At 44.1% G+C, this 15,797-nt stretch overlaps 1 protein-coding gene across 13 annotated transcripts in view; it reads right to left on the reverse strand.

Moving 5' to 3' along the window:
- Nucleotides 1–15,797, reverse strand: part of RALGAPA1 (Ral GTPase activating protein catalytic subunit alpha 1) — a 290,205-nt gene that overhangs the window by 205,439 nt on the left and 68,969 nt on the right. For all 13 annotated transcript variants that reach the window (XM_040333074.1, XM_040333068.1, XM_040333064.1 and 10 more), the window contains exons 5-10: nucleotides 13,263–13,306; nucleotides 7,267–7,444; nucleotides 6,289–6,404; nucleotides 4,253–4,391; nucleotides 2,139–2,347; nucleotides 1,658–1,888 (exon numbers count right to left, since the gene is read on the reverse strand). In XM_040333074.1, the coding sequence (XP_040189008.1) occupies nucleotides 1,658–1,888; nucleotides 2,139–2,347; nucleotides 4,253–4,391; nucleotides 6,289–6,404; nucleotides 7,267–7,444; nucleotides 13,263–13,306 (917 nt within the window). The remainder of the gene's footprint in view (nucleotides 1–1,657; nucleotides 1,889–2,138; nucleotides 2,348–4,252; nucleotides 4,392–6,288; nucleotides 6,405–7,266; nucleotides 7,445–13,262; nucleotides 13,307–15,797) is intronic.

The following is a 15,797-nucleotide window of genomic DNA, read 5'->3' on the forward strand; positions in this document are numbered from 1 at the left end:
GTAAAAATCAGCCACATGCATTGTATAAAAGCCCGTCTGTCAGTATGAAATGAAGCACCACACATGTTTGTGTAGACGCAGCAGGGCTCTAAGGAAGAAGGCGTTCCTTCGAAACGCGTCAGTCAGCAGTGGCCTTCGAAATCTCCTCTGGTAGCATCTGGAGTCTGTTTGTTTTTAGACCAATTGCTGTCATCTAGAGATCACTTGTATTGCAAGTTTTTTCACTTTACTTTCAATAAAACATACTTAACTACTTGCCGACCTGCTGCGGCAGGTCGGCTCCCCTGCGCGAGAGCCCGTAGCTATACATCGGCTCTCGAAGCTCGTCCCTGACTCGCGTGCCCGGCAGGCGCGATCACCGCTGGGCACCAGCGATTGCTTGTTACAGAGCAAGAACCGGGGGCTGTGTGTGTGTAAATAAACAGCTCCGGGTCCTGTCAGGGGAGAAATGCAATGTATGAACAGCCATCAGTCATTTCCCCTAGTGAGGCCACCCCCCCCCCCCCCCCATCAGTTAGAACACACCCAGGGAACATATTTAACCCCTTCCCCGCCCCCTAGTGTTAACCCCTTCCCTGCCAGTGGCATTTTTATAGTAAACCAATGCATTTTTATAGCACTGATCACTATAAAAATGCCAATGGTCCCAAAAATGTGTCAAAAGTGTCCGAACTGTCCGCCATAATGTCGCAGTACCGAAAAAAAAAAAATTGCTGAACGCCTCCATTACTAGTAAAAAAACAATATTAATAAAAATGCCATAAAAACTATTCCCTATTTTGCAAACGCTATAACTTTTGTGCAAACCAATCAACAAACGTTTATTGCGATATTTTTTACCAAAAATATGTAGAAGAATACGTATCGGCCTAAACTGAGGAAAGAAATAGTTTTTTTATATATTTTTGGGGGATATTTATTATAGCAAAAAGTAAAAAAATATTATTTTTTTTCAAAATTGTCGCTCTATTTTTGTTTATAGCGCAAAAACTGCAGAGGTGATCAAATACCACCAAAAGAAAGCTCTATTTGTGGGGGGGGGAAAAAAACGCCAATTTTGTTTGAGAGCCATGTCGCACAATTGTCTGTTAAAGCGATTCAGTGCCGAATCGCAAAAAGTGCTCTGGTCTTTGACCAGCAATATGGTCCGGGGGTTAAGTGGTTAAAGTGGAGATCCACCCAAAAATTGAACTTCTACTTTCTGGAACCCTCCCCCCTCCAGTGTCACATTTGGCACCTTTCGGGGGGGGGGGCGCAGATACCTGATCTACGCCACTTCCGGCACCTACTCTGTATCCCCGTTGTCTTCTGGAAAACACACAGCTCCCAGAATACAGCGGGGAACAGTAAATACGTGCAGCACGACTTGCGCATGCGCAGTAGGGATTTGGGCAGTGCAGCCGCAACGCTTCATTTCCTGATTCCCTCACGTATGTATGTATGTATGTATGTATATATATATATATATATATATATATACACACATATATACACACACATATACATATATATATATATATATCACACACTGCTAAATCAGATAAAAATCAACAGCTAAAAATGTATACACAATAAAAAACGAAACAAAAAATCATGTTGATCAAAACCACGGTTTCCACTTAAATGGAACTAGCAATACATATTTGAAACTGCTCACCTGCCGGAAGATCTCGATGAGAAAGTCAACATTGGTGCGTCTACTGGAGAAGAACCTGCGGATGATCTCATAGTCTGTGATGTGCTCCTCAGCAATGCTGCACAGGCTGGAGACGCTCGGCTCACGTTCTGTAAGGGTGCTAGTGTTTGAGTGGGATTGCTCGGGCTCTGTAGTCCTTTCTCCACCCTCATTTCTACTTTCCTCCTGGGCAGCAAGGTTTGCAGCAGCTCTCTTAAATACAAATAAAAAAATATACAGCATTTACATTATATATATATATATACATATACATATACATATACATTATATATATATATATATATACATATACATATACATACACACATACATATATACATACACACACACACACACACAATTAAAGAAAATTGTCAAGCGTCAAAAAAAATACAAAAAATAATTATACTTCTGCAGCTTTTATAACACTTTTAATGCTTCCAAGAAAGACCTGTATGAATACCTGAATATTCTTTGGCACATTCTCCCCTTCAGTCCCCGGAATGTGAGTCCCAGTGTGCGGCTTGGGTTCCAACCAGAAGGACACCAGCCATCGAATGACAATCACCCGGGCATTGAGAAAGGGCTCTTTGGTGCAGTAATGAACCTCATTGCTCTCTGTGTCCCTCCGTACCAACACATAGTGAGGTTTTGGTCTCATCTGTGGTATCTCTGTAAAGGTATAAGATTAATAAATTATCTAGGGAGCTCAGCAGGTTCCTTGGCATTAATTACATATTAGGTTAAAAATATACACCCTTACAGGATGCCGTCATAAGGATCTGATGAAAACTGTCCCTTTGTTTATTTAAGGCAAAGTAATTGCTTCCCATGAAAGCCTACCTACCCCAACACACTGATACTCTACATCAGGGATATGCAATTAGCGGACCTCCAGCTGTTGCAAAACTACAAGTCCCATCATGCCTCTGGGTCTGGGTGTCATGCTTGTGGCTGTCAAAGTCTTGCTATGCCTCATGGGAGTTGTAGTTCTGCAACAGCTGGAGGTCCACTAATTGCATATACCTGCTCTACATTACATGCTCTTAATATTCGTCTTTTGGGGGTCCATTGAAATACGTTTTTCCAGGGATGAGGTGGGGGGGGGGGGGGGACACAAAGCATGCAACCTGCTCCCCTTCCTCATAGGATGCACTGCTGAGCCAGTGGGGCCAGTCATCAGTCACAAGGTGTAGTACAGGTCATAAACCATGTGCAAGCTCCAAAGCAGAGCTTTAATAGTGTGGTGGAAATTTGAAGATGTATTTAATATGTATTGTCATAATGGCACCCAGTTTTAGTACTGCCACAACCCGCTCTAAATAGAACTGACTGGGGCAGTCTGAGGCTGGTTGAATCTCGTCTGGTAGTAGAAAATGTCTTGAGGTTGGAATGTGATGTTTGCGGCGTGGGCATATGTCCGCCCCCACAAGGGGCCCTCTGTGCATTTAGCACCGACGATCGTTGAGGAGGGGATGCGCTCACTCCGCGAGCACACTAGTGGTTATGGACAGATGTGCGCTCTTATCTGGGTCTTGTCTGATCAGCAGGGCTTGCGATTCGTGGCGTACGCCTGTAGATAGCTTCCTTTCCACCTTAATAAGGGTATAATCTGGATATGCATTATTCTATGGAATGGCGCAGATTAGGATTCTATCAGGCGATTAATATGAGAGCTTATGATCGGTTAGAGGCAGGGGGGGCACTCCCTGCCACGCCCATAAGCCTTTAGCAGCATTGTATGTACTTCTATGCATTGTATTGTATCCATTGTATTATATTCTATTCATGTATTCTATGGGACTTCCTGTTAGAAGGAACGTCCTTATATGGTGTTAGCTGTGTCAGTGGAACATCATGTGTTAACCACTCCCATGAGGGAGGTGTTTAATGGGTGCAGTGAGCACTTCCTGTTTTGGGTAAATAAAGGGGGCTTGGCTGAGCCTTTGGGCAGTCATGCTGGCAGAATGATAGGAGAACAGGCTGGTGATGGTGTCTCTTTGTATGAATGGCAGAGAATGATGGTGAGTGAATCTATTTAGCTTAAATAGGCATTATTTCATTAAGACTGGATTCTGTGCTTTATAGCACAGGGCAAAATGGCGCTGTGCTCTGCGTACGGCCTATTTTGCCACCACAATAGGCAATAGATTCATAGCTCCAAAAGAGAAACAGGGAATTGAAGGATCATGGCTCAGAGCAGAATCAGTGGGGGGATAATCTTTCAAATGGGACGGAAAAAAAAAATCCCCCAACGTGAAGAGGTGACAGATCTCCAAGTTGGTGTGGCAAGAACAGAGTTCACTTTTTAGGAAAAAAGTAAAAAAAAAAAAAAAATGCACATTCATTTATTTATTGTGGAGCCTGTAAAGCACATTACCAGCAATCAGCAGACCACGGGGTTCTTGCAGAACTCTGAAGACGCATATTAAAGTAAAGGGAAAATCTGCCACAACATGGTGCCTACTAATCAGTAGTAGTGGCTACAGGTAAAACCTAAATACTGCAGTTGATCCTAATTGGGGGAATCAGAATTGCATCAAATAGTGGCTTCTTTTCCTGTTACTAAGAGCTTACCAAGTACTGGGTTGTATAGGCTGCTTTCTCTGCTCATTGCAGGGAAAATGTAAGGCATGTAGTATTTTTTGAAGTTTGAGAACAAGAAGGCAAAGCCACCTTCCTCCTTATCTCTGTTCCGCCATTCTAAACTCCGGACCTAAAGAAAAACAACATTGAGTACATTTTAGATGTGTTAACGGGATCCAGCATAAATTAGACATTTATATACTGTAACAGAATTTCTCCCTCTTACAGGCCCCTCGTAATCAGTAAACTGGTTGTAACCATGCTTTTTCTGTCTTCTAAAGTCTGCCAATGCACACATGTGTCTATGCACACAGATTACCAGTAAAGATCTAAAGTTGTGAAACTATTTGCTTCTATACAAATAGGTCAGAGACATCAAGGATGTTTTTACATGTGCTGAAGAATCCCTTAAATTTTATTTTAACTAAACATAGCTCCAACATGACTGTTTAAACCAATCTATAAGGCCCCTTTTACACTGGGCGCAGGAGGTGCGCTGGCGGTATAGCGGCGTGATTTTTAGCGCCACTATACTGTCGCATTTACCAATAGCGGTGCGTTTTTAAACCCCCGCTAGCGGTCGAAAAAGGGTTAATACCACCCGCAATGCGCCTCTGCAGAGGCGCATTGCCGGCGGTATTACCGTGGTTTTCCATTGATTTCAATTGGAAGGGGCAGTGTAGGAGCAGTAAACACACCGCTCCTTCACCACTCCAAAGAAGACTTTTGGAGCGGTCCTGCTAGTGCACCGCTTCAGTGTGAAAGCCTTCGGGCTTTCACACTGAAGACTGCTGGGCATGATTTTTTCAGGCGGTAGAGCAGCACTATTTTTAGCGATAAACGCCTGTAAAACGTGTTGATGTGAAAAGGGCCTAAGGGGCCGTCTACGCATTGACCTGCATTTTACGGTACTGGAAGAATGCAGGTCACTGCATGGACACGTAGAACACGCTTGTTTTCTATGTGTTCTGTTCACACCACTGCTCTGGTGCCATGTGAGTGCGGTGTGTTAAAATGTTACGTTACATGTTCAACATTTTAAGGCAACACACATAAATGCAATTGATAGTCTACTGGGGAAAAAGATTTTTCTTATTTTGCCCCTTACAAGCACCCATACGGCAGCCATCTTAGTGTAGAAGTAGAGAATATGCATTGGAAAGCTGGCTAGCGATGATAGAAATAAAAGGAAAAATATTTGTGTAAACATATGAAAAACATTCTAAACATCGTTTCACCCCTTTTTATAAGTGAGCATAGACTCTCTGTTCTCAGCTTCATAGGGATCTTAAAGCGGATGTCCGCTGAAAAAAAAAAAAATATTAAAAGCCAGCAGCTACAAATACTGCAGCTGCTGACTTTTAATATCGGCACACTTGCCTGTCCTGGAGTCCAGCGCCGTCCGCAGCAGAGGACAAGCAATCGCTCGTTACTCTGCTGCCCCCCCCCCCCCCCCCGTCATCCTCCGTGAGGGAACCAGGAAGTGAAGCGCTCCGGCTTCACTGCCCGGTTCCCTACAGCACTGGCGCGAGTCGCGATGCACCATGCTGACTGGCTCCCGCTGTGCTCTGGGAACCAAGTGTTTCCCAGATCACAACGGGGACAGGATGGGAGGCAACGTCCTGCCCCCATTCTACCCGCAGACTGTGTGGCCGGAAGTGGGTGCAATTACCTGTCTTTAGACAGGTATCTGCACCCCCCTCCCCCTGAAAGGTGTCAAATGTGACACCGGAGGGGGGGAGGGTTCCGATTCGCGGGAGTGGAGGTGGAGCTCCGCTTTAAGAGAGCTGGGGGACGAGAAGCAGATCATCATTGGAGTTTTCAGCTCAGCTAAACACTGGCCACGCTGTGCTCTCCTGACCAGTGTGGTCAGCTTTCAGTAGGAAAGCAGGGGGACTGGCAAGAACACGAGGCAGGCACATTTCAGGAAAATGAAATTCTGAATTGACATTCTCTAATGGTTTAAATATGCTCCACTTTATGAGAGGATAACCAGAGTGAATCTGTGACAGCTAATTAACTCATACCTGTATCACCATGTATTTCAACAAGGCCTCGAGAAAATAACTAGTGAGATCTTCCTGTGCTTTGTCTCCTGACTGGGGGGGAACCAGGGGTGTAATTTCCTCAATTGTAACTTGATCTAAAAAATAATAATAATAATTAAGACAAATAGCACTGATTTTAACACAAGTAATATAAATGAAGGGGTTACTGAACACAACAGCAAAATCAGTCTGTATATGCAGTAAAGAATGCCTGGTTTACTCACTGTGACACCTAGGAAAGAACAGCGAAATTTGGTGGGGGTTCAATGATGTTTTGGGGTTGTTTTGCTGCCTCTGGCACTGGGTGCCTTGAATGTGTGCAAGGCATCATGAAATCTGAGGATTACCAAAGGATTTAGGGTCGCACTGTAGAGCCCAGTGTCAGAAAGCTGGGTTTGCGTCCGAGATCTTGGGTCTTCCAGCAGGACAATGACCCCAAGCATATGTAAAAAAAACACCCAAAAATGGATGGCAACAAAGCGCTGGAGAGTTCTAAAGTGGCAGCATGGAGTCCAGATCTAAATCCCATTGAACACCTGTGAAGAGATCTTAAAATTGCTGATGGGAAAAGGCGCCCTTCCAATAAGAGAGACCTGGAGCAGTTTGCAAAGGAAGAGTGGTCCAAAATTCCGGGCGAGAGGTGTAAGAAGCTTATTGATGGTCATAGGAAGCGACCGATTTCAGTTATTTTTTCTAAAGGGTGTGCAACCAAATATTAAGTTAGGGGTGCCAAGAATTTTGACCAACCCATTTTTGGAGTTGTGTGACATTATGTTCAATTTGCTTTTTTCCCTCCCTTTTTCCCCCCCCCCAATGCACTATAGTGGGTAAAAAATTATGAATGGTGCGTTTTAGGCTTAAGCCACTGAACAAAAAAAAGACATGCTAAAAAGATCTTGTCAAGCGAGTAAGTCATGAATAGTGAAAGTAATTAAACGCAATCTAGTAATATCTTACTTTCTTGTACATTCAGTGGAAGGTTGATAAGACTATCCAGCGTATATATGCCATGATCAGAAGGGGGAGTCGGGAATCCAGGAATGAGGCAGGCAAACATGCAGAGCTGCTCCCAACTACAGTTATTCTGAAGTGCTTGAAGCCACAGGAGAAACAAACGCATTCCTTCAAGGCGGATCTAAGGAAATAAACACGAATCATTTAGCTGGAACTAAATTGCAAAAACAATAAACCTATATATGAACCTCATTTGTCAGTTTCTTAAAGTCGACATATAACAAAACGTCATAAAAGATATAGCAAAGCTGTCATCAGTAAAGAACAATGTAAAAACCACAGGCTTACATGCAGTGCATTATTAGTCGGGACATGGAAATGACCTTCAGAAAGGCTGTATTTTCATAGGAAACTTAGGCGACTTCTAATGCCTAGTACACACGAGAGGATTTATCCGCGCATACGGTCGTCCGGACCGTTTCCGAGGATAAATCCTCTGAGGATTTTGATCCGATGGAGTGTACACACCATCGGATCGAAATCCGCGCCGAATTCCCATCGCGATGACGTGTCGCGCCGTCGCCGCGATGATGACGCGGCGACGTGCGCGACGCTGTCATATAAGGAATTCCACGCATGCGTCGAATCATTACGACGCATGGGAGCGATGGGTTCGGACGGATCGATCCGGTGAGTCTGTACAGACCACCGGATCGATCCACTGGAGCCGATTCCAGCGGATAGATTTCTTAGCATGCTAAGAAATTTTTATCCGCGGGAAATCGCTCGGCCCGAAATATATACGCGGATAAATATCCGCTGGATCGTACACACCAGCGGATCTATCCGCTGAAACCGATCCGCGGATCAATTTCAGCAGATCGATCCTCTCGTGTGTACGAGGCCTAAGGTGTACACTGGAGGGTTTGAAAGGAACATCAAATGTACGCAATTTCACCTTACAGCAGCCGTCCCCAAACTTTTTTGCACCAGGGACCAGTTTCACGGCAGCCAATTTTTCCAGGGACCGGTGGGGGACTGCATTGTAATATAAAAGGGGCTGTGCTGTAAAGGGGACGGCACTATAATAAATACAGTGCCCATTACAGTGCAGTCCCCTTAATTTCACAGTGCCCTATTACATCACAGCCCCCTCTGCACCAATCACAGTGCCCCTTGCAGTCTGGCCACCCATCTTTCTCTCTAATCACAGTGCCAGTTTCACTCTCTGCCTCCCCTGTACATTCCTACCTTTGGCAGAGCAGAGGCAGGATTCAGACTGTGTTCCCCCTCTCAGCAGGAGCTGCCCAACTTATAATATTAGCAAGCGGGCAATTACCGGCTTGTAAATAGGAAACACTTCCGCTCTCTGTGCACATCTCCTGCTCCTCCCACCCCCTGCCCTGCTAATAAGATGACATTGTCATTGGCACAGGAGAGGAGACACAGGCATGGCTGCACAGCAGGAGGTGAGCGGTGACCGCGCTCTGAGACATCTCTGTCCGGACGGCGGTCACCACTTGCCTCCCGCTGTTTAGGTCCGGTCAGTAGCAGGCCACAGACCGGTACCGGGCTGCGCCCTGGGTGTTAGGGACCCCTGCCTTATCGTATCTGGATGTTTTATACATATTAAGTGACAGCTTAAAGTGGATGTAAACCCCAATTTTTTTTTTTTTTGCTGTCACAATGTAGAGTATAAGATTTCCTATAATCTGTGCCCAGTCTTGCCACAAAGAGTCCAGCTCTGAGCAATCCTCTTTTCTTTTTTCAGTGAGATAAACGGGCAAATGGGAGAAAACTTCTGTCCGTTCTTCCCCCTTGCTGTGAATGACAGGTTATTTACACATCTCATGCACTAGCTTGAGACAGGCATTATTTTTTAATTCCCAACCCCACTCCTTTTCTGAAGTCATGTGGTTACTTTTCTGGATTTTGATATTAGTGATCATAGCAGAATTTAGTGTAAGGTATACACTAGGGGAGTGCAGAGGTGGGCGGGAAGTCTACTGACATCAAGACTCCACCCACAGAGCTCCAGAGTGGATGATGGGGCTGGTTAGAGTGGATGATGTCATAGCTAGACCACGGAGCCTTAAAAAAATTATCTTTGTTCCTTCTCTATAAATTGCTCTCGCACCCACAAGATCTACTTGTCATACACAATTTACATCAAAACGTAGGTATTTTTGTCTAGTTTCAGGCAATGTGCTCAGTTTTGTGATACGCCTTTTACTTTTGAGCTTTCAAAAATGACAAGAGTTCTACACTTTCTTCCACTGACCGTCCTGTATAAAATTCTTCACATTTCCCAGCGAAATGCACAGCAAACTTATTTTTCAAAAATCGCTGACATGCCCACATTTAAGTTTTTCAACATAAATTTTATACCGATACGTTCACAAAGGCTGTGTGTCTCTAACAGTGAAGTTGCTGTTTCGATAGCATGTACTGTTGTGGATTTATTAAGGCTTGTTTGAAGGGTTCTCTCACACTGTCTCTTACTCATTAGGTGTGGGGATTAAAGTGGATATAAACCCACTCTCATCCTTTCTAAACTACAGCCATAGTGCTGATCTATAAGGATATAGATGTCTCCTGCATGTAGCCTTACCTGTCAAATGTCTCCCCTCTGTCTGTTATAAGAACTGAAAAACTGAAGATTCTGTGGGTGGATCTGTTGTCTGGAGCTCGGTGGGTGGAGTCGTGATGTCAGCAGACTTCCCACCCACCATCACCAACATTCAGTCAAATTCCAGAAAAGTAACCACATGAAAGGAGTGGGGGTGGGAATTTAAAAATGCCTGTCTCAAGATAGTACATAAGATATGTAAATAACCTGTCATTCACCGCAAGGGGGAAGAACAGACAAAAGTTTTCTCCTGTTTGTCCGTTTATCTCACTGAAACTTGTGGCAAGACTGGGCACCGATGATATGAAATCCAATACTCTACATTGTGACAGAAAATGAAATAAAAAGAATTTCGGGTTTACATCCACTTTAATAATCAAAAAGCTTTTAAAAAAAACTTTAAATATTCCACATCTTTCATACATTAGTGGTGGTGTTAAACTTTTTAAATTAAATTCATGTTTATTTTAAAACCTTTTCCAACTATTCTCACTTCTACTTTTTCTTATGGATTTAAGCTATTCATCCAGTTAGCTTTAGCAATTCAGCATTCCGACGCATTTTCTGCAGGAAATGCATTTTCTAGTTGCAAATACTGTACATGCAAATGCAGCCTAGTAAAGAGAATTCAGACCTGATAATTGACACTACAAGTGTGTATTTTCACCAGGTTATCTATTTACCGGGTCTGTTAACGATTACCTATTTATGTGTTTCGCTTGGAACAACTAAATAAGACTTCATGTATAAAGTGTGGATGACAAGCAATTTCCCTACCAGTAACCAATCAGCATCTCCAAAAAAGTTAAAATCTGGTCTAGAAGCATGAAAGGCAGCGGCTTATTGGTTGCCAAGAGGAAAACAGAGACATTTGTTCAGCCAAGAGCTACATTCATGAGACTCCCCATTGCGTCTTTTACTTTAACACCTTTCTGTGATGCCATACAGCCACCAATCAGATTTAAACACGTACTGAAAAATATATATGTTTTGTATACGTGTCTCTGTTGCTCTTAGTAAATATACCATGTTCCCATTTTGTGTCTTTGATTGCTGTCAAATACCTGGTGATTGTGCGAGTTTCCAGATTCTGCTTTTGCGATCAGACTACGCCAAGCAGAGGCGCAGATCTGTATTGCGTGGTCAGTCTACGCATCAGAACGTCCTTCTTGCAGATACAGGTTGGATTGCTAACGTAAAGCATTCCTGTGTCTCCCATAGTAAGTATTGCTGCCATGTCCCTTGCCCAGCCTTTTGCAGCCTGAAGGAGCGCAGCACACACCAATAAGAAATCGGGCATGTGAAATGGCCAGTTTGTGCCAGGTTTGTTTGGCAAATGGCGAACTGGCTGGGTTTGGGTGGAACCCAATCCCTTCCCCATTTTGGAGTAATATACACTTTAAATACAAAAAGGACACACATGTCAAAAAAGCTGGGACGCTGTGCTGATCATGCCATTAGGGCCAGTTCACGGTGCTGTAAACGCAAACAGACAAGTTCTGTTGTTAACTGACCCTTAATCCTAGTACACAGGGGGCCGAATGTCAGCGGGTTCAAAAAACAGGCAGACGTTTGGCAAGTGTGTGCGGCAGCCAGCTTCTGTAGAAAAAGGTTTGCCAGCAGGCTCCGATCAGCTCCCTTAACCAATGGCTCAGAGCGCTGACTGGAGTGTTCTGGCGGGTGGGGGGGGAACTTCCCCCTGTTAGAATACAATAGCTCAGCAGGGGAGATCGATGTACTAACATTGGATTGTTAGTACAGTGGCTCCGACCTGAGATGTCAGTTTTTTTGCCGTTTCTTCAGAGTGCATACATCGGTGATGTCACTGGTTGCATCTACAGTAAATATCTCCTAAATGGTGCATGTTTAGGAGATATTTACAGTACCTATAGGTAAGCCTCATTATAGGCTTACCTATAGGTAAATATCAAGCATGGGAGTTTACTTCCACTTTAACAGACTAAAGATCCTGCTGTCTGATGTGTCTGCTGTTCCTCCATCCAGAGAGGAGCCACTCTTAAGACAGGAAGTGTGTTAGTGGCCAGATCATACAAGGAAAAAAAAGGAATACAAAATGAAAACTACCGTATTTTCCGGCGTATAAGGCGACCTTTTGGATGCAAAAAAATGCATCCAAAGCCGGGGGTCGTCTTATACGCCGATGACAGTCTCCGTCTGCTGCGAGCGTCCATGATTTAAAAGCCGCGCCTTCTCCTCAGACTGTTCCGTGATAGGCGGAACACAAATTTTCCCAGCAGCGCCTCTGTTCTGTGTTCCTCGTATCACGGATGCCTTCTCATCCTCGGACGAGAGGACGTCCGTGATAGGCGGAACACTGAACAGAGGCCCTGCTGGGAAAATTTGTGTTCCGCCCATCACGGAACAGTCGGAGGAGAAGGCGCGGCTTTTAGATCATGGACGCCCGCAGCCTGACGGAGACCGTCATCGGCCTGGAAGCCAGAATCTGCAAAAAGTGAGTGATGGCACAGTGGGGGGGGGGGCAAGTGATGGCACAGTGGGGCATGTAATGTAATGACACAGTGAGATTTGAAAAAAGCCTGTTTCTGTCAGCGTTTTTTCTGGCTATCCCTCAAATTCCAGAAAGACTAGTAGGGGTAGTCTTATATGGCGAGTATATCCCAAAACCAAAATTTTTCCTGGAAAAATAGGGGGTCGTCTTATACGCCGGCAAATACGGTAATGCAGCCAACATATTAAAGGATTGGTAAGCTGAAATACCCAACCGGGCCTCATTCTAAATACATCCTAAGGCTTGGTTCACTGTAGTGCGAATTGAAAGGTTTTTCCACGCATCCAATTTGCATGACAGGAGAGTGGGCCCGGCTCTCAATGGAGCCGATTCACACATCTTCATGGCGGCCATGGAGCAGATTACACAAGGACCCCGTGTGTCTTTTTCTCTGTTTCAGGTCTGAATTTGGGTCCGATTTGTCCCTGAAATGGAGAACAGGGGTGCACCGGTCCCCTGCTGTGAGCTGCGTCAGCACTTGGTGTGAATCCAGCCTAAAAAAAAATAAAAAAAATAATAATCTAATTGACCACATTGAGGAAAGTCTCCACTTTTAAATGTATGCTAAAAGTAAACACTTATTTCCACCTACGTACCAGGAGAGCTGGGTGTTAGAAATCTTGTGGGAATGAGGGCACAGTGCAGGAGCACATTCTTGCAGGATTTTATTTTACAAAAACAGCGATGTCACCAGCACCCCCTGAGAGCATCACGAGTTCAGAGGTAGATTCTTTTTCTTAAAACGCTGCATTTGCATTGTTTATTGGATCAAACCGTTAATGTATATGAAAGATCTGCACCCACAAACCGCTCCACCAGTCTCTGTTCTACTTTACTGACCTTTAAGGAGTTTCCGGTGTGAAGCAACTTTTTTAGGATCAGACCTAAAAGACAGAAGTACATGTACACATTATAAAGTACACAAAAAAAAAACTGCATTGAACACATTTGAAAATCAAGCCATACACAAATTAATTCTGGCTTTGTGTGGTTGCTGTGTAGCAAATTCATGCCAACTTCTTAAATCTCTGGGGGATTCCATTGTGGGGGTGTCCCTTCCTAAACTCCTAGCTTGGTCCAACTTCTGTAGGCACTGCAAAGTCAATGATGGCGTCTGGTTTAATGGATTGACTCTCTATAGTGCACAGTAAACAAATAACCATTGTAAGAAAGTGACGCCTTTGTTATAGCACCACTGTAGCCCGGTTTTAGGCATTTTTGTCCTCTAACCACTTGCCAACTGGGCACTTTTTACCCCCTTCCTGCCTAGGCCAATTTCCAGCACTGTGGCACTTTGAATGAAAAATACTGTACCCAAAAAAACATTTTATGATTTTTTTCACACAAATGGAGCTCTTTTTTGGTGGTGTTCAATCACCACTGGGTTTTTATTTTTTGCTAAATAAATTTAAAGACAAAAAAAAGAAAAACACAAAAAATGTTTTTCATAGTTTGTCATAAAATTTGGGAAACAGGAAATTTTTCTCCTTCACGGATGTGCGCCGATGAGGCTGCACTGGTGGGCACGGATTGGACGCTACCGATTATCAGTGTACATGTCCCAGCTATCGGCTCTCTTCTCCTCTCCTCATGCTGTCAGCATGAAGAACAGAGTGCCAATAACCGGCTTCTATTTACATCCATGATCAGCTGCGATTGGACACAGCCGATGACGTAGTAAAGAGCCAATGATTGGCTCTTTACCTCAATCTGTGATCAGCAGTGTCCTCCGGCCTCTCTGCCTCCGATGAAACCAGACCAATGTTTTCATCGGTCAAACCGATCGTGTGTGGGCCCCTACGGTTTGTTTTCCACTGGTTAAAAAAAAAAAATCGAACATGTTTTAAATTTTTCCTATGGAAAAAAAACGATAGAAAATAACGATCGTCTGTGTGGAAGTCCATCGTCAAAAATCCACGCATGTTCAGAATCAAGTCAATGCATGCTCGGAAGCATTGAACTTCATTTTTCTCAGCACGTCGTAGTGTTTTACATCACCGCGTTTGGACACGGTCAGATTTTTGACTGATGGTGTGTAGGCAAGACTGATGAAAGTCAGCTTCATCGGATATCCGAAGAAAAAAATCCATCGGATTAGATTCCATCAGATATCCGATCGTGTGTACAGGGCTTTACTGTCCAATGAACACAAGTCACTATTACAGATTTAGAACCTTCACCCTAAAGAAAAAAAAGGATCAATGAGCAGAACTTCACTCTCCCAATCAATATTGATTATTTTTGCTGCTAGCATTAGTAAATAGATAGGAAAATAGATCATATTTACTTGTTTTAAACTTTTTTTTTTTTTTACATTTCTTCAGTTACTGGTTTCCATGCCTAGTCAAATGGTTTCATACATCCCAGGAGTCTTCAGGAGGGGTTTTCTCAGCTAAGCGCACTCTCCTACATGCATGCCTGAACCAACGGCAGTGTAATCGGCGCTCTCTCGTCGCTGTATTGCGTTCCACGCTGGACCGCTTACGGCGACCGCGTGTTAACATCATCCGGCACCACCTGCGTTCCAGCGTGGAACGCGGAAGTGCGTGTCGAATCAGTGCTTTATGCACTACACATGCCTCCCTCCTATAAACAGGACAGCGTGGATAGTACACCCTGTCCTATTATTGTCGGCCGTAGCCGGACCACGATACAAACAAGCTTCTGGCATATCCCCTCAACTGAATAGCAGCGCAACCTGGATCCATGAAACCTCTTAGTTATCCACTGCCTCCTTCCACGCTGCCGATCTTACTGCTGTGGCTGGGGATACCCTAAGATATCATGCACCAGGAGACCTTCCATGACAGAATCCCATTTCTGCTACAATACTCTGCGTACTCTGATCCTCTGCAAACGGATAAGTACCATTACTACTATGCTGCTTGGCATTACTTGTTGTGCTTTTAAGTAACAGTTGTGGAAAATCTTAAAGGCACATACACTCTCAGATCATTTAAGCTAAAGTTACTTCTCTCAAGTAATTGTATACAGTATTTTCACGTGCTGCGTGCTTGAAATTTGTTCTTAATTGCATACAGTATTTTCATATGCTACGTGCTTGACATGTGTTAATTGTATACGGCCTTACGCCCCAAAATACTGAACATGTTCGCTGTACCTTTTCAAAGCTAAAGGTTGAAGGCATGTTGTAATACCTCCACCCTTAGTAGCTCAACGCATTCTTTTATGTGAAAGAGATGATGTAGTGAACCCCCAAACGCCTGCTCTCTGATTGGAGTGACGCCTGGGGTCCAGTACTGATATTCACATCGCATAGAGAGCTGCATTGAAATCTTTCCTAACCCGCAGTTGTGGTTCACTCCCGTTCACCGTAGTTTGTGACAGGCAGATGGACTGCAGGAGGTAAAAAGC

Source organism: Rana temporaria, chromosome 13 (genome assembly GCF_905171775.1).
Source record: "Rana temporaria chromosome 13, aRanTem1.1, whole genome shotgun sequence".
NCBI classification, from domain to species: domain Eukaryota; kingdom Metazoa; phylum Chordata; class Amphibia; order Anura; family Ranidae; genus Rana; species Rana temporaria.